This window comes from Cygnus atratus, chromosome 10 (assembly GCF_013377495.2).
Source record: "Cygnus atratus isolate AKBS03 ecotype Queensland, Australia chromosome 10, CAtr_DNAZoo_HiC_assembly, whole genome shotgun sequence".
Classification (NCBI taxonomy): domain Eukaryota; kingdom Metazoa; phylum Chordata; class Aves; order Anseriformes; family Anatidae; genus Cygnus; species Cygnus atratus.
In genome coordinates, this window is record NC_066371.1 from 13068879 (window position 1) to 13086488 (window position 17610).

The 17610-nt window shown below is 49.6% G+C and overlaps 2 protein-coding genes across 7 annotated transcripts; one reads left to right on the top strand and one right to left on the bottom strand.

The window, feature by feature from the left end:
• Positions 1-51: 51 nt before the first annotated feature.
• GLYCTK (glycerate kinase) lies at positions 52-14338 on the top strand. 6 transcript variants are annotated; one of them, XM_050712756.1, is made up of 9 exons: positions 52-135; positions 480-557; positions 1091-1280; positions 3522-3569; positions 6501-6606; positions 8542-8932; positions 9301-9452; positions 11305-11480; positions 12103-14338. In XM_050712756.1, exons 6-9 carry the CDS (start codon positions 8646-8648, stop codon positions 13006-13008), a joined length of 1521 nt encoding a protein of 506 aa, XP_050568713.1. In that variant the 5' UTR covers positions 52-135; positions 480-557; positions 1091-1280; positions 3522-3569; positions 6501-6606; positions 8542-8645; the 3' UTR covers positions 13009-14338. The 6 variants fall into 6 exon arrangements, with proteins under 6 accessions (XP_050568713.1, XP_050568716.1, XP_050568714.1 ...); XM_035546784.2 differs by having other exon boundaries at positions 69-167; XM_050712759.1 differs by lacking the exon at positions 8542-8932.
• Positions 14339-14650: 312 nt separating this feature from the next.
• On the bottom strand, positions 14651-15572 carry LOC118248127 (mediator of RNA polymerase II transcription subunit 27-like). Its single transcript, XM_050712760.1, is given in 2 exon segments — positions 14651-14913; positions 15014-15572. Coding segments are annotated over 2 exon segments (822 nt in total).
• Between the last annotated feature and the right edge of the window lie 2038 nt (positions 15573-17610).

Genomic DNA, 17610 nt, shown 5'->3' on the forward strand with positions numbered 1-17610 from the left:
GATTGAGAAGGGCACCGGGCTGTGTGGGAGGGGGGGGCGGGCGGCCATTTTGAGAGTGGCGGGCGGGACGCGGCTGTCAGCCGGCGGGGGCCCCCTCACGGTCCCCTCACGGCCCCCTCCGGGCGCTCCGCAAACGTGAGGCGAAGCTCACGGCGCGGGGCTCGAGTGTGCGTGTGTGTGTGTGTGGGGGAAATCAGCGGAGAAGTGGGGTTTGGGGGGCTCAGAGAGGCGCGGGGCGGTTTTCCTCAGGGGTCCTGGCCCTAACGGGGTCGGGGTTGGTGTGGGCTGAGGGCGCCGTGCCTTGGCGTGGGGGGTGCCTCCTGAATTCCCCTCGGAGAGCAGTTTCTCTTCTTTACATCCCTGCTGTAGACCCGTCGTTGAAACGTGATAGATTTCGTTTTTAAAAATTTATCTTCAGTTTTATTATTTCACTTTAATTTCTCGGTATTTTCAATTCCGCCACAAACTGGCCTTTGCAGCAATACAAGTGCTGTGGCACCCTGGTCTTATGAGTGACAAACACAAAAACCTCTACGAAAGACATCCTGGGTTTTGAGGTAGGTGTTCTGGTACAGGTACCTTGGGGTTGGTTTTTATCCGTCATAGATCTTGCTACCAGGTTCTGTTCATGTTTTTATACTTCTCATGCCTTAAAGAGTTATTCCTGGGGTGAGAATATAGTGGTGAGAATAGCGGTGAGAATCTCCAACCACTGCGAAGATTTCCAGCACCCTGGTATTTTAGAAGAAAACCAGGTCTTTTGTTGTTTCAGTCCCCAAGAAACTTAGACTCAAACCACAACAAACAAACAAACAAAAAGAACAAACAACAAGAACGAAAAAAACACCGCCAAAGCCCCAATCACTTCATAAATGGTAACTGCATTTTCCTTCCGCAGTCTCCAGAACAGTTTGCTTTAGAATAATATTGCCCTCTTGTGGACAAACAACAGTAAGTCTGGGACCTGTTGTCAGAGGGCTGTTCGCATGTCATTCAAACACGTTCAATTATTTTCCGTGCATATGTGATTTAGTCAGTGAAATAAAAGTCTTTTCTGAGATAACTTGCTCTTACCACTTGCTTCCTACAGCTCACCATTACAGGTTTTGACATCTAGCCTGGTTCACCCCTTCATATTGCGATCTGATTGGCCTGTCAGAATGATTCACTGAGCTTTTTTCGGGAATGGACATGAGATTTTAACACTGGAGCTTAGGGAGACCCAACAGAAGACACATTCATTACTTCAGAGGGTCTCGGGGTCAGCCACTCCATTACAGGTCAGTTCGAAACCTACAATTGATTTTAATGTAATGAAAGATTTTAGAGAAGTTCAGAACAGCATGCCTCTTGCACACTGTAAATTGCATGATGAAAGCCTGGATTATCTCATGTGGGCCCAGAAGATGACTCACCAATACCATCATAAGACAATTTACTTCAAAACACCTACAATACTTAGCCAAGTTTTAGAGTTGTATAACACTGTGGGTTGTTGATTTGATATTTTGTCACTCCCTTTTTATTATTTCTTCTGCCTTTCTTCCCAATCATTGGAGCTTAGTTTGTCAGTTTATACGGAGCTGGAATTTATCTGGCAGGATAATTGGATCTCCTAGCAAAATGTCACATTAGGTAGGAAGTATGGATGATGCCCTTGCAAAACTAGTTAATAGAAAAAAGGCTTAATTGCTGCTTGAGTAATATTGATCAAATGCAGTCATTCTACCTATGCATTTCTATATTAGGTACCACTGTAACCTGCACAATACAAACAGTCCCACGCTTGCATTTGCTCAGATGAGTGGATGTTAATTTCCTAGAGATGTTTCTGGAAACAGTGCTACTCAGGTGAATAAATTTTTGTTGGACTCTGCTGGGAGTGATGATTCTCAGTGGGTGACAGTTATGACTGAAGGCCTGTGTAGAGAACTTGTGTCCCACAATTTGGCATCTCTTTATGGGCTCTTGAAGCTAAACGTGATGCTCTGAAGTCCCTGCTGTTATCTCTGAGATTATCTTCTGAGATTGTATGTAATCTCAGAAGTGTTGGTGGAAGGGACCTCTGGAGCTGCCTGCTCCATCCTCCGGCTCAGTGCCAGACAATCACCAACGCAAGGCTAGCTTGACCATGGCTTTGTCTAGCCAAATCCTGAAAGACTCCTAGCTCAGAGACCACAGCTCCTCTGGGCAGGCTGATCCAGAGCTGTGCTATGGTCACTATAAAGAACATTTTGCTCACAACCAGCGTGAACATCCTGAGTCGCAAATTGTGGCCATTTAATACTTCCTGCCACTACCAAGAAGGTTTCATCTCTGCTGTCTTCATAACTACCTTTCAGGTAGTTGTAGCTGCTGTCAGGTTGCTTCTAAGCTGGTTCTCAGCCTGTCCTGATACACAGAGATCCTGCCCCAGCAGCAAAACCTCATACTTCTTGTTGAGCATCATGAGGTTTCTGTTGGCCCTGACCTAAAGTTTATCATCATGGTGCCTCTGGAAGGTGTTTCCACTATTCAGTATGTGAGCGCTTTCCCTAAATTAGAGTGAGCCACAAAGTTACTGAAGAGGCACTCTTCGGTAACTGTGCCTCCAGCTAACTAATTAATTGTAGTTTTATATGTATAAAATATATATATATATATACATATATAGTACATAGAATATATAATTAATTCTAATTACTAAATACTTAGTGCCCTCAGGTTACTAATGAAGCAATGGGGCGACACAAACCCCAATAGAGACCCAGGCCTTCCCTGTTCATTACCGGCTGTCATCTGGACAGAGAATCACTGACGTCTGCGCTCTGAGCCCAGTGGCCAAGCTGTTTTTCAGCCAGCATAACAGGGTGTTTACCCAGCCCAAACTTCTTCAGCTTGCTAATGAGTGTGGTGTCAAAAGCCTCACTGAAGTCAAGGTAGATCACATCTGCTGCTTTCCACTTTCCCCATAGCCTGTCGTCTCAGCCTAGAGGGCAGCTGTAATTGTCATCCTGACTGATTAATACTCCTGGCTCTTCCTCCTCATGTTACTTCCACCTAAGGAGCTCATAATTTTTTGCTGTTAATCCCAAAGACTGTGACCTTGTATTTTGCAGTACTGAATTTTGATCCTTTTCAATCATTTCAGGCCTCAAGGCTGGCAACTTTTTTTCTTCTCTAGAATACTGTGATCATTCCCCATGTTTTAAATGGCTCTCAACTGTGATTGCGAGTTGACTCAGAATAGGGAGTTTGAGAAATTGCAGCATGAAAGGAAGTAGACTTGGCATGGACTTGGCTTCAGGGCAGGACTGTTCTGCATCGAGCTACAGAAGGATTTTTTTAGTGAAAAATTTTTCTTCCATACAATCCCCAGTGCAAGGGAGAAACATTTCCAAAAGGTATGTAGGGAGTGAAGGGAGTGTGACCTAGAAAAACTAGTACGATGCATATGTCAAACACAATTTTTTTACTAATGATACTGATCTATATGTATAAAATGTTGAACAGAACACTTACTTCTCTGTGTTTGGCCTTAGGCTACATTCCTCATCAAAGGCAAAGAAACCCTGTTGACACTTTTCCTGGTGAGTAAATCAGTCATAAGAGCACCATATTTCTTTTCCAAGAAACATACAGAAAAATGTATATTGGAAATTAGGACTCCTGGGTTTTTCCCCAGAGCTCAGCATATTCTTGATACAAAGGTGCTCAGACTCCTTCTTACTTTCTCCCCTGCCTGCCTAGCAAACTTTCCGTGCAGCTGTCTGGTCTCATTGCACTTCTTTTGTCCACCATCTTCCTCTTTCCCGGTGAACCCTGAAGGAGCACCATGGTGAGCAGGGGCAAAAGGACTCTACACCCCATCCCTGCACACCTACTTGTGTACTGGACTCTTTGTAGCACACCGGTGAGCAGCTGGTCCATCCTAGACATGTTCCCTTTTACAAAGTGTGAATGAGGCAGCACGGTAATTTTATGCAAATCCATGTGCAGATTAAAAAATTAATCAAATTCTGAAATTTTCATTTAAAGAGATTAGTCTTGAAAAATCCCCCATCTAATCCTCCCCAAATAGTCACTTGGAACAAACCTTCACTGCTTTGTTTTCCTCCTGGGTTCAGTGCATCTCCTAGAAAATTTTCTTGTGATGCTTTTGGGACCATCTGGAACAGCAAGTTTGAGTTTGAGCAGGGCTCAGCAGGCAAATTAAATTTGATATATCAAATGATAGAGAAGATGTGTCAGTAAGTGGGGACATGGGAGTTGAACGCAGTGAAGTCTGTGCACGCAGTACACTGTGCTGTACTTCACAGGTAAACTCCCACGGTAGTGCATGAAAAATGGAAGCGGTAAGCCTCGGTGAGTCTAACGGTAATTTACATACCAAGAGGCCAGAAGAAAGTCATGTAGCAAGTAAAACGAGTAGCAAGAGACATCCTTAAAACTTGCTGTATCTGGTAGTTTGCTACAGTAACAAAGATGTAATCTGTCTTTTACAGCTTGAGCTCAAAATTATCCTCAAGCAATTGGGGTTTGATCTAGTGCCATCTCAGATTCTTTTCCAATCCCCTCAGGGCTTTTGGAGTCAACTCGGTACGCGGTGGGCCAGCCACCAATCATTGCCACACCAAAGGAAAACCATGGAAGTCCTGATGACATTAGAAATAAACTACCTTAGAACACTGAAGATCTCAATTAAATCATATGTCCCAGAGCGTTAATGTACAGCATCCTCACATCTTGCAGCATGTGAAACTGGGGATGTGTGGCTGAATCAGCCTGCAGCAAGCCCAATTGCCCCGGCTTTAAGAAAACCCCAAGCCTGTGACGCAAACCCTTAAACAAACCTCTGACCATAGCACCCAGAATAATTCAGCTCTGCTCAGTGATGGCAGACTAGTCCCTAGAAGGGAATATTTTCCCACCTTTCAAATACCTGCCATGAAGGCTGGCACTGGCTCATTTTTCTCACTGCATAGGCAGCTCGTTTGTGAACTCTTTTCCTCCCCAGTGTGACTCCAAGCTTATGGCTTAGACTGTTCCCCTCTGTGCCCATGCTTTTGGTCTCATGCCACCATCCAATTTACCTGGCAGCTTGCCACGTGTCTGCCCCTGGTGCTGGATTGTTTCTGTCTCCTTCTGACTTCGGCTCCTAGCCTGCAGAATTGCTTTAATTAAAAAGTTAATGAAAGGTAATGCAAACGAGTGTTTTGCCTGTGTTTTATCACAGTCCAGCTCCTCTCCCAGAGAAGGTGAAAATGAGGAGCTAGGGTTTTGCTGCTTTTTGTGGTAAGAATTACCAGTGGAAGTTTCTGCAGACTTAGGAGGAGTTTTATGAAGAAAAAGCTTATAATGGTAGTGCATGCAAACATGTTGATGGTGAACATTATTCACCAATGAAAGCTGAGGAAGTTTTCATTCAGAGGGGATTGATCTAAGCCCCTTCCAGTCTGCCAGCTCTCTTTGTAACGAGTAATTCTCAACATCATTTTCCTCCTAAGATTAGTGCAAACTTCTGGAAAACTTTCTAAAAGGCTTTCTAAATATACCACAATCCCAAAAATGTCCCATGCAGGGACAAAGGGAAGGCAAAACCTCAGCCCCGCTAGTGCCCATAGCGTGACCGTATATACAGAGAGAAGAGGGCTAGTGCATCCCTATGTGATTTCCCTGAGAAACTGGGAAATGGAGGTTACTACATGAAGCAATGTAGGTCATATCATAAGCCCCTTTTTCCAGCCCAGATTCCTCTCAGCCAGCACTGGGAAGGGGAGTAGTAGCAGTAACTGGCAGTTACACCATTTCTATACCCTCCATCCATGGAGGTAATCTGAGAGCTGCCACTTAGATTATTTTTCTTTCCTATGCTGTCTCTCCCTGGGTGTGGGGTGATATTCAGTTCTCTTGATCTTGTTAAAAAAAGGCCTGGTAAAATGAGTAGGAGTTTTTATTTTTTTAATAGCTACACTGGATTTCATAGCTCTGATTTATAGCTGTTCCCTGATGACATTTAGTACCTGGTGCCTGAGACTGTATAAATAAATTACATAAAAATGGATTTGTGACATCATTAGTTGCACCCCCATTCCAAGGGGAGCCTCCAGTGAGCCTGTGTGTCTAATCAGAGCTGACAGAGAGCAGAATTACACACGGAGACCTCCAAAGCTGATGGGTCTGTGCCAAATTCAGCTCTCCATTGCATTGGTGTAAGGTTGGATAACCCCTAAATGCAAGGAGATTTGCACCGGATTTATTCTGCTTTTACACCTGTGCACTGAGGTCGGTATCAGTGACGGTGTGCCTTAAAATCTTCCGAAGCAATGGAAAGACATGCACTGCCTTCAGCAGAATCTGGATCAGACCTTGATGGTTAAATTATAAGCTGAGTTCAGAGTGCAGAAAACAGATTACATGCCTGCTATTGTAGTGAAATGCTTTCCAGACCAGAGCAAGCATTAGCAGTATGCACACAAGTGCTAGATGAATTAAGCTGGCATTTATTTTTTCATCTCCAGTAGGAGAGGATTGCTTTTAAACGACTCACGCCTGCTGTGTCATGTCTGGAGCTGGAGCTGAGAGGAGCCGCCAGGAGGGTGCATGTGACAGGATCCGCAGTTGCAGGTCTGGTTGTACTCAATTCCCCTGGTCTTCAGGGTCAGTCATGCACAGAAACATCAAGGCAGAGACAGAGCCTGTTAAAAGCTTTGGGGTTTTATTTTCTTAAACTTGCCTGGCTCTATTTAGGCCTTTTTTTGTATCCTTCTCTGTAAACCCTGTATCGCAACTCGGACAAGGCGACCCGGAGCACGATGCACCTCTTGTTTTGTAACACCTTTCTCTGATTGCACTATGCTGCCTGCCAGGTGAATTAGAGACCTCCTGGGAAAGGAGATGCCAATCTCGGTTCCTGAGAGGTGCATGGTTCACTTCACTGGTATTAGCACGGTTATTCAGGCCCTCATTGTGAGATGGCTGAGGCTCAGTGGTTTAAACTGCTTAGAGCACCAGCTGCCATGAGATTTAGGAACCTAGTAACAAAGTGGTCAGTACACCTTCTCTTTCCCATCTCTTCTCATGATTGAAGAGACAGTCTGGAGCAGCATCTAAGGGGAGCTTAGGTAGGTAGCTTATCTGCCCTGGGTTTTACCTTTAAAACATGTTTCTCCTAAGCACTGAATCTTTTTTCCTTTTTTTCTCCAGCAAACCTATGATTCACCATACTATGGCTTTGTCTGCGAGTCCTTTGTCCAATGGATTTCAGAGTGTGCCCAAGTTTCATTGCCTGAGAAGGTGCTTGGGTGGAGTTTTTCACAGAGCCTTTGGGTCTGTCCTCTGTCTTTGCAGCAAAGGCTGATTTAGACCCAGAGGAGCTGTTGGAAAGCTTGTTGGCTTAATGATTAACACCTGTCAGTGCTAGGGGTGCATTAGGACAAAGAGACCTCTGAACTTGTGTGTTCTTACAGAACAGGAGCCAGACACTGGCCTTGTACTGAAACATATCCTTTTAGTAGAGAGAGAATTAACTGGCAGGTAATTGGAATGGTTCTGTGATTAAGCGTGTTGCCAGGGCTGCCTCAGCCTCCTGGCACCCTTCCCTAATTGCCTGCACCATAATTGCCATGAGCTAGTGAGATGCAGATCACAAGGGTCTTTGGTTCTGAGAAACCAGCAATGAGCTTGCTGCCAGTTAACGGAGGGAAGAAGTACTGTGAGGGAACAGACACGTGCATGCTGGCAGGGGCTGCCTTTCCTCTGTCTGGGTGAGCGTTTGCCCTTGAGCAGTTGAGATTCTTCAGTCCATGCTCATATCTGCTGCATGTAATTCTAATACTTAGTGGAGACTAGCTCAAATGGACTTTCACAGATCCAGCTGGGAACTTTGCCTGGATCCAAAGTCCTACTTGATCTCTAAATACGACTTTAATGCATAATGAGAGGACTGAAAAATAAAGGAGAATGAAGCCCTGTGTTAATTTGCTGTTTGGTGGGGAAACCTCATTACTGGTCTTTCTGTGGCCACCAGCAGCAAGGGATCAGGCAGCCAACAAGCACGTTGTTTTTGGTTTTGATTCTCCAAAGTCTGTATGTGGTACTGTGGGGGAAAATGGGGCAATGCACAGCCATAGATTGAGGTCAGCATTTGGCTAGCACATGGAAAGGTGTTTATGTACTGAAAAGCTGTTCCACTCGGATGCCCTGCTCTCTCCGGGACAGAAGGCAGCTTCCATGGTTTGGAAAAGTGTCAAACACTGAGCAAATTGAAATGATGGCTTGCCAGTGGCAAATTTACAATGACAGAGAAGCTGTCTGGCAGGGCACACCTTCCCTGTGGGAGGCGATGAGATTGCGGGGGAACCACGAGCTGACAGGTAGTTTGAATGTGACACTGTCCTTCTGTCCCTCCTGCCTGGGGAGAAGTTGGAAAATGCAGCTGATAGAGCACCGTAATCGTAGGAGGAAACAGGAGCTAGCGTTCCAAGGGTCACAATTTGGCTTCCTTGCTCTCCCTGTAACAGCCCTGTCTCTTCCTAGTGAACAAAGTGCCTTCCCTTGCAGGCTGGAGGGTGCTGTCTGCCTGAGCTCCTGAGGCCTCGTCGGCGTCGGCAAAGTGTGTGCAAGCCCACCCCGCCGAGCAGCTCGGCCCGGCCACCCTAGGCAGCATGTCCCTTCGCGAGCACGCGCTGTCCCTCTTCCGCAGTGCGGTGGGCACCGTCCGGCCGGCTCCGATGCTGAAGAGGGCTGTGAAGCTCGAGGGAGATGGGTGCCCTCAGCTGGTAGTGAAGGGCCGGGCCTTTCCAGTGAAGAGGAACCTGTACTTGGTGGGTTTTGGCAAGGCTGTGCTGGGGATGGCAGCAGCAGCAGAAGAGATCCTGGGGGACCACCTCATTCGGGGGATCGTCAGTGTGCCACTAGGCATCCAGGAGAGCCTGCAGCGAGCGGGAATGCAGTAAGGGAGCCTATGACTGGGCAGTTTGGGTGGGGGTAAACTGCCAGGTTTGTCCTCTGGGGGATGTTGCTGTGAACCCTCTGAATCCTTTCCATCTGCCCTTGCTCTGTTGCCCGCCCTGTCCACCACGCCCTGACCTTCAACCTCCATTGCTCCATCACGTCCCAGTGGCACCAGTGACAGTCTTTTGCATTGACTGCGCTGCCTCCCCAACCCTGGGAAGAGAGGCACAGCAAAGGCCACCTCTTTGTCCTGGTCACTTGCCGTTTCCCTCTGGTGCACCAGGCCTGTCTCCCTGCCAGGTGACAGCCTGGCTGCCTGTGTGGGTGCTCGTGTCAGCGGTGTGAGTGCCTTCCTTACCCCTCCAGGGAGATGCTGCTGAAGCCGCACAGCAGAATCCAGGTCATCGAAGGTGCAAAGAACAACCTCCCTGACCCAGAGGCTCTGAGGGGAGCAGGTGCCATTCAGGAGCTGGCTGAGGGCCTGACAGCAGACGACCTGCTCCTTGTGCTCATCTCAGGTGGGGATCCCAGGGAATGGGCCCTGCTGAAGGCCCTTGTTGCTGCTGTAGTCCCTCCAGATGCATGCCCGCATGCGGCTGTGCAGCAGGGGACTGCTGTGCTGTGCCGGCCTTTGCAGTGATTTTTCCTCTCCCTTCTCCCACGAACTTTTCTCCAGGAACGCAGCAGGGGAGAGCAGGGGGCTGCCAGCTGCTGCAGTGGACGGGCTGCCTCCCAGCACTGGGGAGAGGCTGAGCTGTGCGGGCTGGGCCCACTGCTGTGAGACGGTGGCACACAGCTTGTCAGCTGCCCTCACCTTTTGGCAAGGATGGCACTTTCTTCCTGCCCGCTCCTTACAGCTGCAGGTGCAGGCTTGGGAGAATCAGTGCTCAGTTGATTCACAAGCTCCGAATTTGTGTAGGGATGTGAGTCCGTAAGCTGAAGTTCGGGACTAGCCTCCCTAGGGCTTTGCTGTTTCCCCGGGCTCTTACTGTGGGCAGTGGAAATGAAGCCCCTGAGGGAGCCGCACACTTCGCAGGGGCAGCCCTGACCACATCCAGGGAAACGCTCCCAGGCCTGGAGCATTGGGCCAGGCTGTCCCCAGACCGGGGACTGTGTGGGGAAGAACATTGCCACAGCCTGAGCTCAGCTGGGTGAATCAGGGCAAAAGCAAGCAGGGGCTTGGAGCAGCTCTGTTGAAACCCCTTGGTCTCTGCTTGGTAATTTTCACTATTTGCTTTGTGGATGCTGGAGCACGATCTAGTGCAGGGAGCGCAGTGCCGCCAGGCAAACACCCAAGTGGCTGGCATCTAGCTGTGCTTGCTGGGAATTCCCTTGGGTTTCCTCCTGTCCTCTGGCTACCAGCATCTCCAAGAGCCTCCTCAGCCCTTCAGGGAGCCTGCACAGGATCTACCCGTGGCTGCAGCTCCCTGTGCACGTGCACTCCCACACAGCAGCCGGTCCCCAACTGCTCCTGCCTCTCAGCTAGATCCCTGGCTATTGACTGAAACACAGGCATTTGCATTTGTTTTTCTTGCTCATCATGTTTTATTGATGCTGATTTGTCTCAAACCTCTGAGCAGGTTTTGCCTTTTGACGGTAGCTTTCAGTTGTACTTTTGTGCATGTTCACTCCCTGTTCAGATCTTGCTCTTTTCTATTCTGTATTTTCCATCCATTTCACTTCTCCATTCTAGTCTTTTTTTCTGGCCTTCTTTTCTGCATTTCCAATGCCCACCTGTATCAGTTGCACTGTCAGAATTCCCATAGATAAGACTGTCACCCTGGGTGTGCTTTATCTTGTTATTCTGTCCCCCTTTTCTTTCCTCCCAGGCCTAGATGAGTGCAGTTTCAGGGGTAGTTTCTTATCTTGCTGCAGCCATAGCTGGTGTTTTTATAAACCGTCTTGAATAAATGGAACCAGCAAAGCAGGCAGTGTCTCCGTGTGCTTAATGCTGAGCACCATGTGAGTCCTGAAGCCTGTGGTCCCCACTCACCCATCCAAGTAGCCCTTGAAAATCAGCGTGGCAACCCACTAGTAGTCTGATGTAGTGGGGATGGTAATTACTGGCCCCTCTCTGCATTCCCCACCGCGCTGCAGATGTGCGGTACCATGTTCCAGTGAGGTTTATACTGCCCATGTAAAGTGTAGCTGACTGCAGACAGTGCAAGGCTGCCATGATTCAATCCTGTTGGTGAAGAAGACTTCATTTTCCAGAGGTGCTAGCATAGTTCCCCAACCAGCTCTGCCTTCCCTCCGCTGACTGCTAAGGGAAATGGAAAGGTTGCTCCTGCTTAGGTGTCGGGCAGCCCAGCTTTACTCGTGTCCTGATGGAAAACGTGCTCAATCCCTGCCATCTCTTCTGCATTCTAGGGGGTGGTTCAGCCCTACTGCCTGCTCCCATCCCTCCCATCCTCCTCGAAGAGAAAGAGAAACTGACAAAGATGCTGGCTTCCAGAGGAGCTGCCATACAGGAGCTGAACACTGTCCGGAAAACTCTGTCCTTGCTGAAGGGTGGAGGGCTGGCCCGGCTCGCATATCCCGCACAGGTAACAGGGGTAAGCCTCTGCTTGTGCAGAGATCACCCGTCCGCCTTCAAACAGTGGTTTAATCAAGTCCCAGGGCTTTTTTCCTCGCTGAGTGAACAACATATGTGTGTTGCTTTGGAACTGTGCTTCAGATTTCACTGAGGATCCAAACTCTCAGGGAGATGGGTGTAAGGAGGGGAATTCAGACCTGGCCATCCCATCACACCACTCAGCAGTCCCCAGCCCTCCCCCAGCAGCAGTTTATGATGTGCTGGTGCATTGCTGTGCTGACTCCCACGGCACTTTCAGGCCAGCTCTGACCCTTAGCTCACCCAGGGGCTGCTTTCAGTGTGTGCCATCACTGGCACGTAGGCTCAGCCTGCACTAGGTTATCAGCCTAAGAGCCGGCTGGTTTCTAACATGATGGTCCAGCATCAAAAGACACTGTAGGTCTTTGCGTTCAGGGGGGGCAAGGTGACTCTCACGGGACTTTAAAACAAAAATGGGCCAAAATCTGCCTGTTTCTAGCTGCTTTGAGATGGGGATAGCACAAGTGTAACTCAGAGTAGTGCTTATGCCACGACTCTGGCATGGTCACCTGCCTCTGCCTGCCACAATAATCCTCTGGCATTGCTCCTGGTAGGTGGTGAGCCTCATCCTTTCTGACGTGATTGGCGACCCTCTGGACATCATAGCGAGTGGGCCCACCGCTGCCAGCTCCCACAGTGTCCAGGACTGCCTTCAGATACTGGCCAAATACAACCTGCTGCACAGCCTGCCCAAGTCAGTGGAAACGGTCCTCTCCAGCTCTCCCACCACGCGCACTGCTCCAGAAGACTACTCCCACGTTTGCAACGTCATCATTGGATCAAACACGCTGGCTTTGGATGAGGCCAAACGCCAGGCTGAGGGCCTGGGCTATGTGGCCCTGATTCTGAGCGCAGCAGTCTGCGGGGACATCGGCCACGTTGCTGCGCTGTACTGCCAGCTGATCCAGCTGCTCTGCCTGGGCTTCGCTGGCCTCGGAGAAGGGCCTCTGGGCAACGAGGTGAGGGGGAATCTTCTGCAGCTGGCAGCAGAGCTAGATATCCCGGGCTTGAACCTGGCTGAGTTTCTGCAGGCCCTCCGAGGATTAGGGCCTGAAAAACCAGTCTGCATCCTTGCGGGCGGAGAAACCACGGTTCGGCTTCAAGGAACCGGGAAGGGAGGAAGGAACCAGGAGCTGGCCCTGCGAGTGGGGCTGGGGCTGCGCAGGGCACAGGGCGCTGAGGCCAGCAGCCCCCTGGGGAGGTACGAGATCATCTTCCTCAGCGGGGGGACGGACGGGCAGGACGGGCCGACAGGAGCGGCAGGGGCCTTCTGCAGCCCGGAGCTGGTGGACGAGGCGTTCCAGGAAGGCCTCGATGCGGAGGCCTTCCTCCGCAACAACGACTCCTATACCTTCTTCAGCCACTTCCAATGTGGGCGTCACCTCCTGGTGACAGGCTTGACAGGCACCAATGTCATGGATATCCAGGCTGTTTTAATTAGACCCACAGACAGATCATAAGAGCTCCCTCTGCAGATATTCAGATGCATTTAATTAGGACCAGGGGTAAATGAGACAATAAGCACCGCAGACAAAACTACTAAAATTAGGGCTAGCTGTCAAGGGTGCTAATATCTTTGATAGAAAGATTCCACTAATTAATCACGAGTGGATGTCCACAGCAAATGCATTGGGAACAGTCAAGCACTTGTAATTGGGATCTGAGAAAGGTAAGCAGTCACGTTGTGGACATGGAGGTTGCAGTTAGCACTTCTGCTGAGAGCCACTGCTACTGTGACAGCTTCATAGAACAAAATAGAACGGCCTGGGTTGAAAAGGACCTTAAAGATCATCTAGTTTCAACCCCCCTGCTCTGGGCAGGGTTGCCAACCACTAGAGCAGGCTGCCCGGAGCCTCATCCAGCCTGGCCTTGAATGCCTCCAGGGATGGGGCATCCACAACCTCTCTGGGCAACCTGTGCCAGTGCCTCACCACCCTCTTGAGTGCTGAGTGAAAAACTTCCTCTTAATAGCTAACCTAAATCTCCCGTCTTAGTTTAAAACCATTCCCCCTTGTCCTATCACTATCAACACGTAAACAGGCATTCCCCCTCCTGTTTATACGCTTCAAGTACTGGAAGGCCACAATGAGGTCTCCCCAGAGCCTTCGCTTCTCCAAGCTAAACAAGCCTAGTTCCCTCAACCTTTCTTCATAGGAGAGGTGTTCCAGCCCTCTGATCACATTAGTGGCCCTCCTCTGGACCTGTTCCAAGAGTTCCACATCCTTCTTGTGCTGGGGGCCCCAGGCCAGCACGCAATATTCCAGGTGGGGGTCTCACAAGAGCAGAGTAGAGGGGGACAATCACCTCCCTCTCCCTGCTGGCCACCCCTTTTTTATGCAGCCCAGGACGCAGTTGGCCTTCCGGGCTGCAAGCGCGCACTGCTGGCTCATGTCCAGCTTCTCATCCAGCAGGACCCCCAAGTCCTTCTGCGCAGGGCTGCTCTCGAGTTCTTCTTCACCCTGTCTATATAAATACCTGGGATTGCTCCAGCCCAAGTGCAGCACCTTGCACTTGGCCTTGTTGAACCTCATGAGGTTCTCATGGGCCCACTTCTCCAGCCTGTCCAGGTCCCTTTGGATGGCATCCCTTCCCTCTGTTGTATCAACTGCACCACTCAGCTTGGTGTCATCTTGGTGTCACTCGATTCCATCGTCTATGTCATTGATAAAGATGTTGAAGAGCACCAGTCCTAAGACTGACCCCTGAGGGACACCGCTTGTGTTTTTTGTTTGTTTTGTTTTTTTCTGGAATACAAAATTTATTTCAAGCTTATAAAAGACTTCAACATTGCAAATTCTGTTTCAAAACACAAACTGTACACAGATATTTTCCATAACATTTAGGATAAAGATCATTGATATCAGATCTCCCCAGATACACCATTTCAGCTGAGAAGCATCAAGCAATCACACACAGATTTTTACCCTCTTCTCCAAAATACAATAGACCCACATCTGCCTTGCCATATATTAATGTATTAATGCAACCCCAACATTTAGTACAGGGTGAAAGGGCCAGAAATAGAACCAGCAATTAAACCATCAGCTCTCTTTCCAGCCCGACATTGTTCTCTGCACACGTGCCAACTGCTGGGCTGTGCTACTATTGCCTGCAAGTGTCATGAAAAGCTTCAAGTGTTTGGAAATCCTTCCACACAGGCGGCAGGCCATCCTGCAGGAACTTCCTGCAGCGCTGGCATGGAGCCTGGAACAGCTTTATGTAACTTCTTAACCAGGTCATGAAAGACCTGACTACGACATTGGGCATCCAAGGCAGCTGGCAGGGCAATAGAGCAGTGGTCGCATGATCCATCACCTTCTGAAAAACCTGATAGTTGGATTTGGACCATATGTCAAGCTTGCCATCTTCGGTATAGACATTTTCATTGTAGCCTTTTACTATTGTCAGGTCAATGAAGAGGCTCCGCATCACCACTATCGGTTTTAGCACTTTTCCTAGGGTAACTAGAAGCATTGGTCCCGTTTGGCCGGGATAGCTGGATAGTCCTTTCAGGGAATATCCTATCAATGCGACTGATCACATCATCGACATATTGAGGAGGTGAGATGAGAGTTGTTGCCTGGGCTTTTGGTCTGCGTTTTGCAGATACTCCCATCTGGTTGGCTGACCGTCTCAAAGACTGCTGACTCAAAAGGCCAGCTGCTAGCCCTGCATGGTACTGCAACTTATTTGACCGTTTGTAGGCTTGAAGAAGTTCGCTGTAAAGAGGTCTTTTGTCCTAAACAGGATCTAGGCTCAACAGTCCACTGTTGTGCAAGGGACGGTTCGTGGACAGTTCACCAACTGGACTGCTCAGACACTCCAGCTCACAGCTGACGGAGTGCAGGCTCTCCTGGAAGGCGGCCACAAAGCCCTTCTCGCATCCCTCCAGCGTCTCCTTGTTCCGCATGCCATCCTTCAGGCAGTCAAAGACCCTTTTCATGCTGGAGCATGGTGCCTGGATGGCGGCAATAGCCTGGGAGGCCTCCAGGTTCACGCCAGCGCTCAGCACCCCGTCTGCCATCTTAGCCCGGGCCCAGCCGGCCTCCCTCCACTCCGGAGCGTGGCGAGGTTATGGTTAAAAGACATGAAGAAAGCGAGACCATGGCTTGGCTGCTGGGGAGAGCTCCCACTGTGGCTTTTGCAACCCCCGCCGATCCCAGGAGAGCTTCCGTGCCAGCAGCGTGTATGTTAAGAGCTTTCATGGTGATGTTTTCCAACCGGCCGGAAAACAGTCATGCATCCAGCCTGAGCCAGTGACCTTTCTTCTGTGCTGAGGCAGAAGTCGCTGTCACTCTGATTAACTCCGCTAATTCTGCAGAACAAAAGGCAAGGAAACCTTCACACTCAGCTCTCCTGACCCATGCTGCTGAGCTGATCAAAGGGCAAAGCTGCCGGAGCCTTGCTTTGACAGGGAGCTGCTCCACCACACACATGAGAATGCCGTGGTTATCACAGTTTCACCACTGACTGCAGCGCAATGCATGGGAGAGCAGAGATGAGATGGCTTTCCCAGGACATGGAGCCCACGGTAGAGTTGAATTTTAGAAGGGCTCTGCCTGTAGCAACAGGCATGGTGATGGTTTTGGCTAGCTATTCAAAGGACTTCAGCTCAGCGGCCAGTACGACCCAACACGTTCAAGTCCTTTTGAAAAACCTGCCTATTTGTCACAGAGCCTAAGTGGAAGCTGAGCTCCTTTGAAAATCCAGCCCTAATTTAATAGGACACGCTTGACTCAGACTCTTCCCAGACAGACAAGCCTACTGCATGTGGCTGATCTAATCTCGTGACATAAATACACTGTCCTGCCAACGCTGCGAGCAGTGGTGTCACTGAACAGCTGCTCTACAGCAGCACTGAGCCGCTCAGAGATGGATTGGAGGGTGGATTTCTGAGAAGGATGTGACACCTCCTGCTTTGTTTTTTTAAGCCAATATCTAACAAGTAGGGGTATCAGCAGGACTGCCATGGGAGCCAGCCCCTTCCCCTCGGTATCAGTGCCAGGCTGGCTGCTGGACTGACTGGGCCACAGCCAGAGCCAGGATCAGTCCCTGCTCACAGCCCAGGGGAAGTGGCAAGGCACAAGCCTGGAGATTTCAAAACCCGAGTCTTTCCCCTGGTATTTAAACACATCCCCACATCTCCTTTGTGCTCTGAGTCTGAAGGTCTTCTGTAACGTGCCTGAACTTGCTCGTGCTGGCAGACGGCTTTGAGGACTGCTGGAAGAGACCTGCCAACCACTGCAAGGCTGGCTGTGCTGCTGTAACGCTGGGCGACGATGGCGGGGGAGAAGCTGCTTCGTGTTGTGAGTTTTCTCCAGAGGTTGCCAGTGGGCTTCAGAACATTTGGCTTTTGCTGTGTGCCCGGCATGCCAGCACCGCAGGGGCACTGACATGAGTAAGATTTACAGCCAAAAAGTGGTCTGGGGCCAGATTAACTGGCTAAAGCTGGCCCTGCAGTGCTGCTAATGCTTCCTGTCAAATTCTGCTCCAGTGCAGTCCTGAGTGGCTCCAGCTCTTCCCAGCACAGAAGTGCCACAGGTCTGGTGTGCCGGCTTGGGCAGACCACCACGGACCCTGTGTACCCCTGTGCTCTGCCTGCAGCCTTCCACATCACTGAGCACCGTGCTAGTCCTTGGAGCTGCTGCTTGTGCTGCACTCAAGTTCAGAAGACCTTGGGTGAGCGCTCGCTGGCTTTCCCTGGGAAATGCCTATGCTGTTAATACCGCGCGTACCCTGAGCAGTGTCCTTGCTTTCTAAACAGTGGCTTTTCACTAATGATTAAAAAGAGTTTGCAGCGGTGGGGAGAGAAGGCTGGTAACAGGTTTGTTGAAAGGATGGAATTGTTTAAAGTGCATTTCACATCTACATTCACTTGGCCTCCATATACGGTTTTATTCTTGTTCCTTCTCTTCTAATGAGGAGATAACAGGACAGGGGGAGGTTGACCAAGGACACCCAGGTTACAGAGACACTCTTCATCTTCTGATGTTTCTACCTGGAGACATTGAAGCTTTTTTTTCTGACTGATTGCTTGAGTGGGCCATATCCATCCGTCCAGG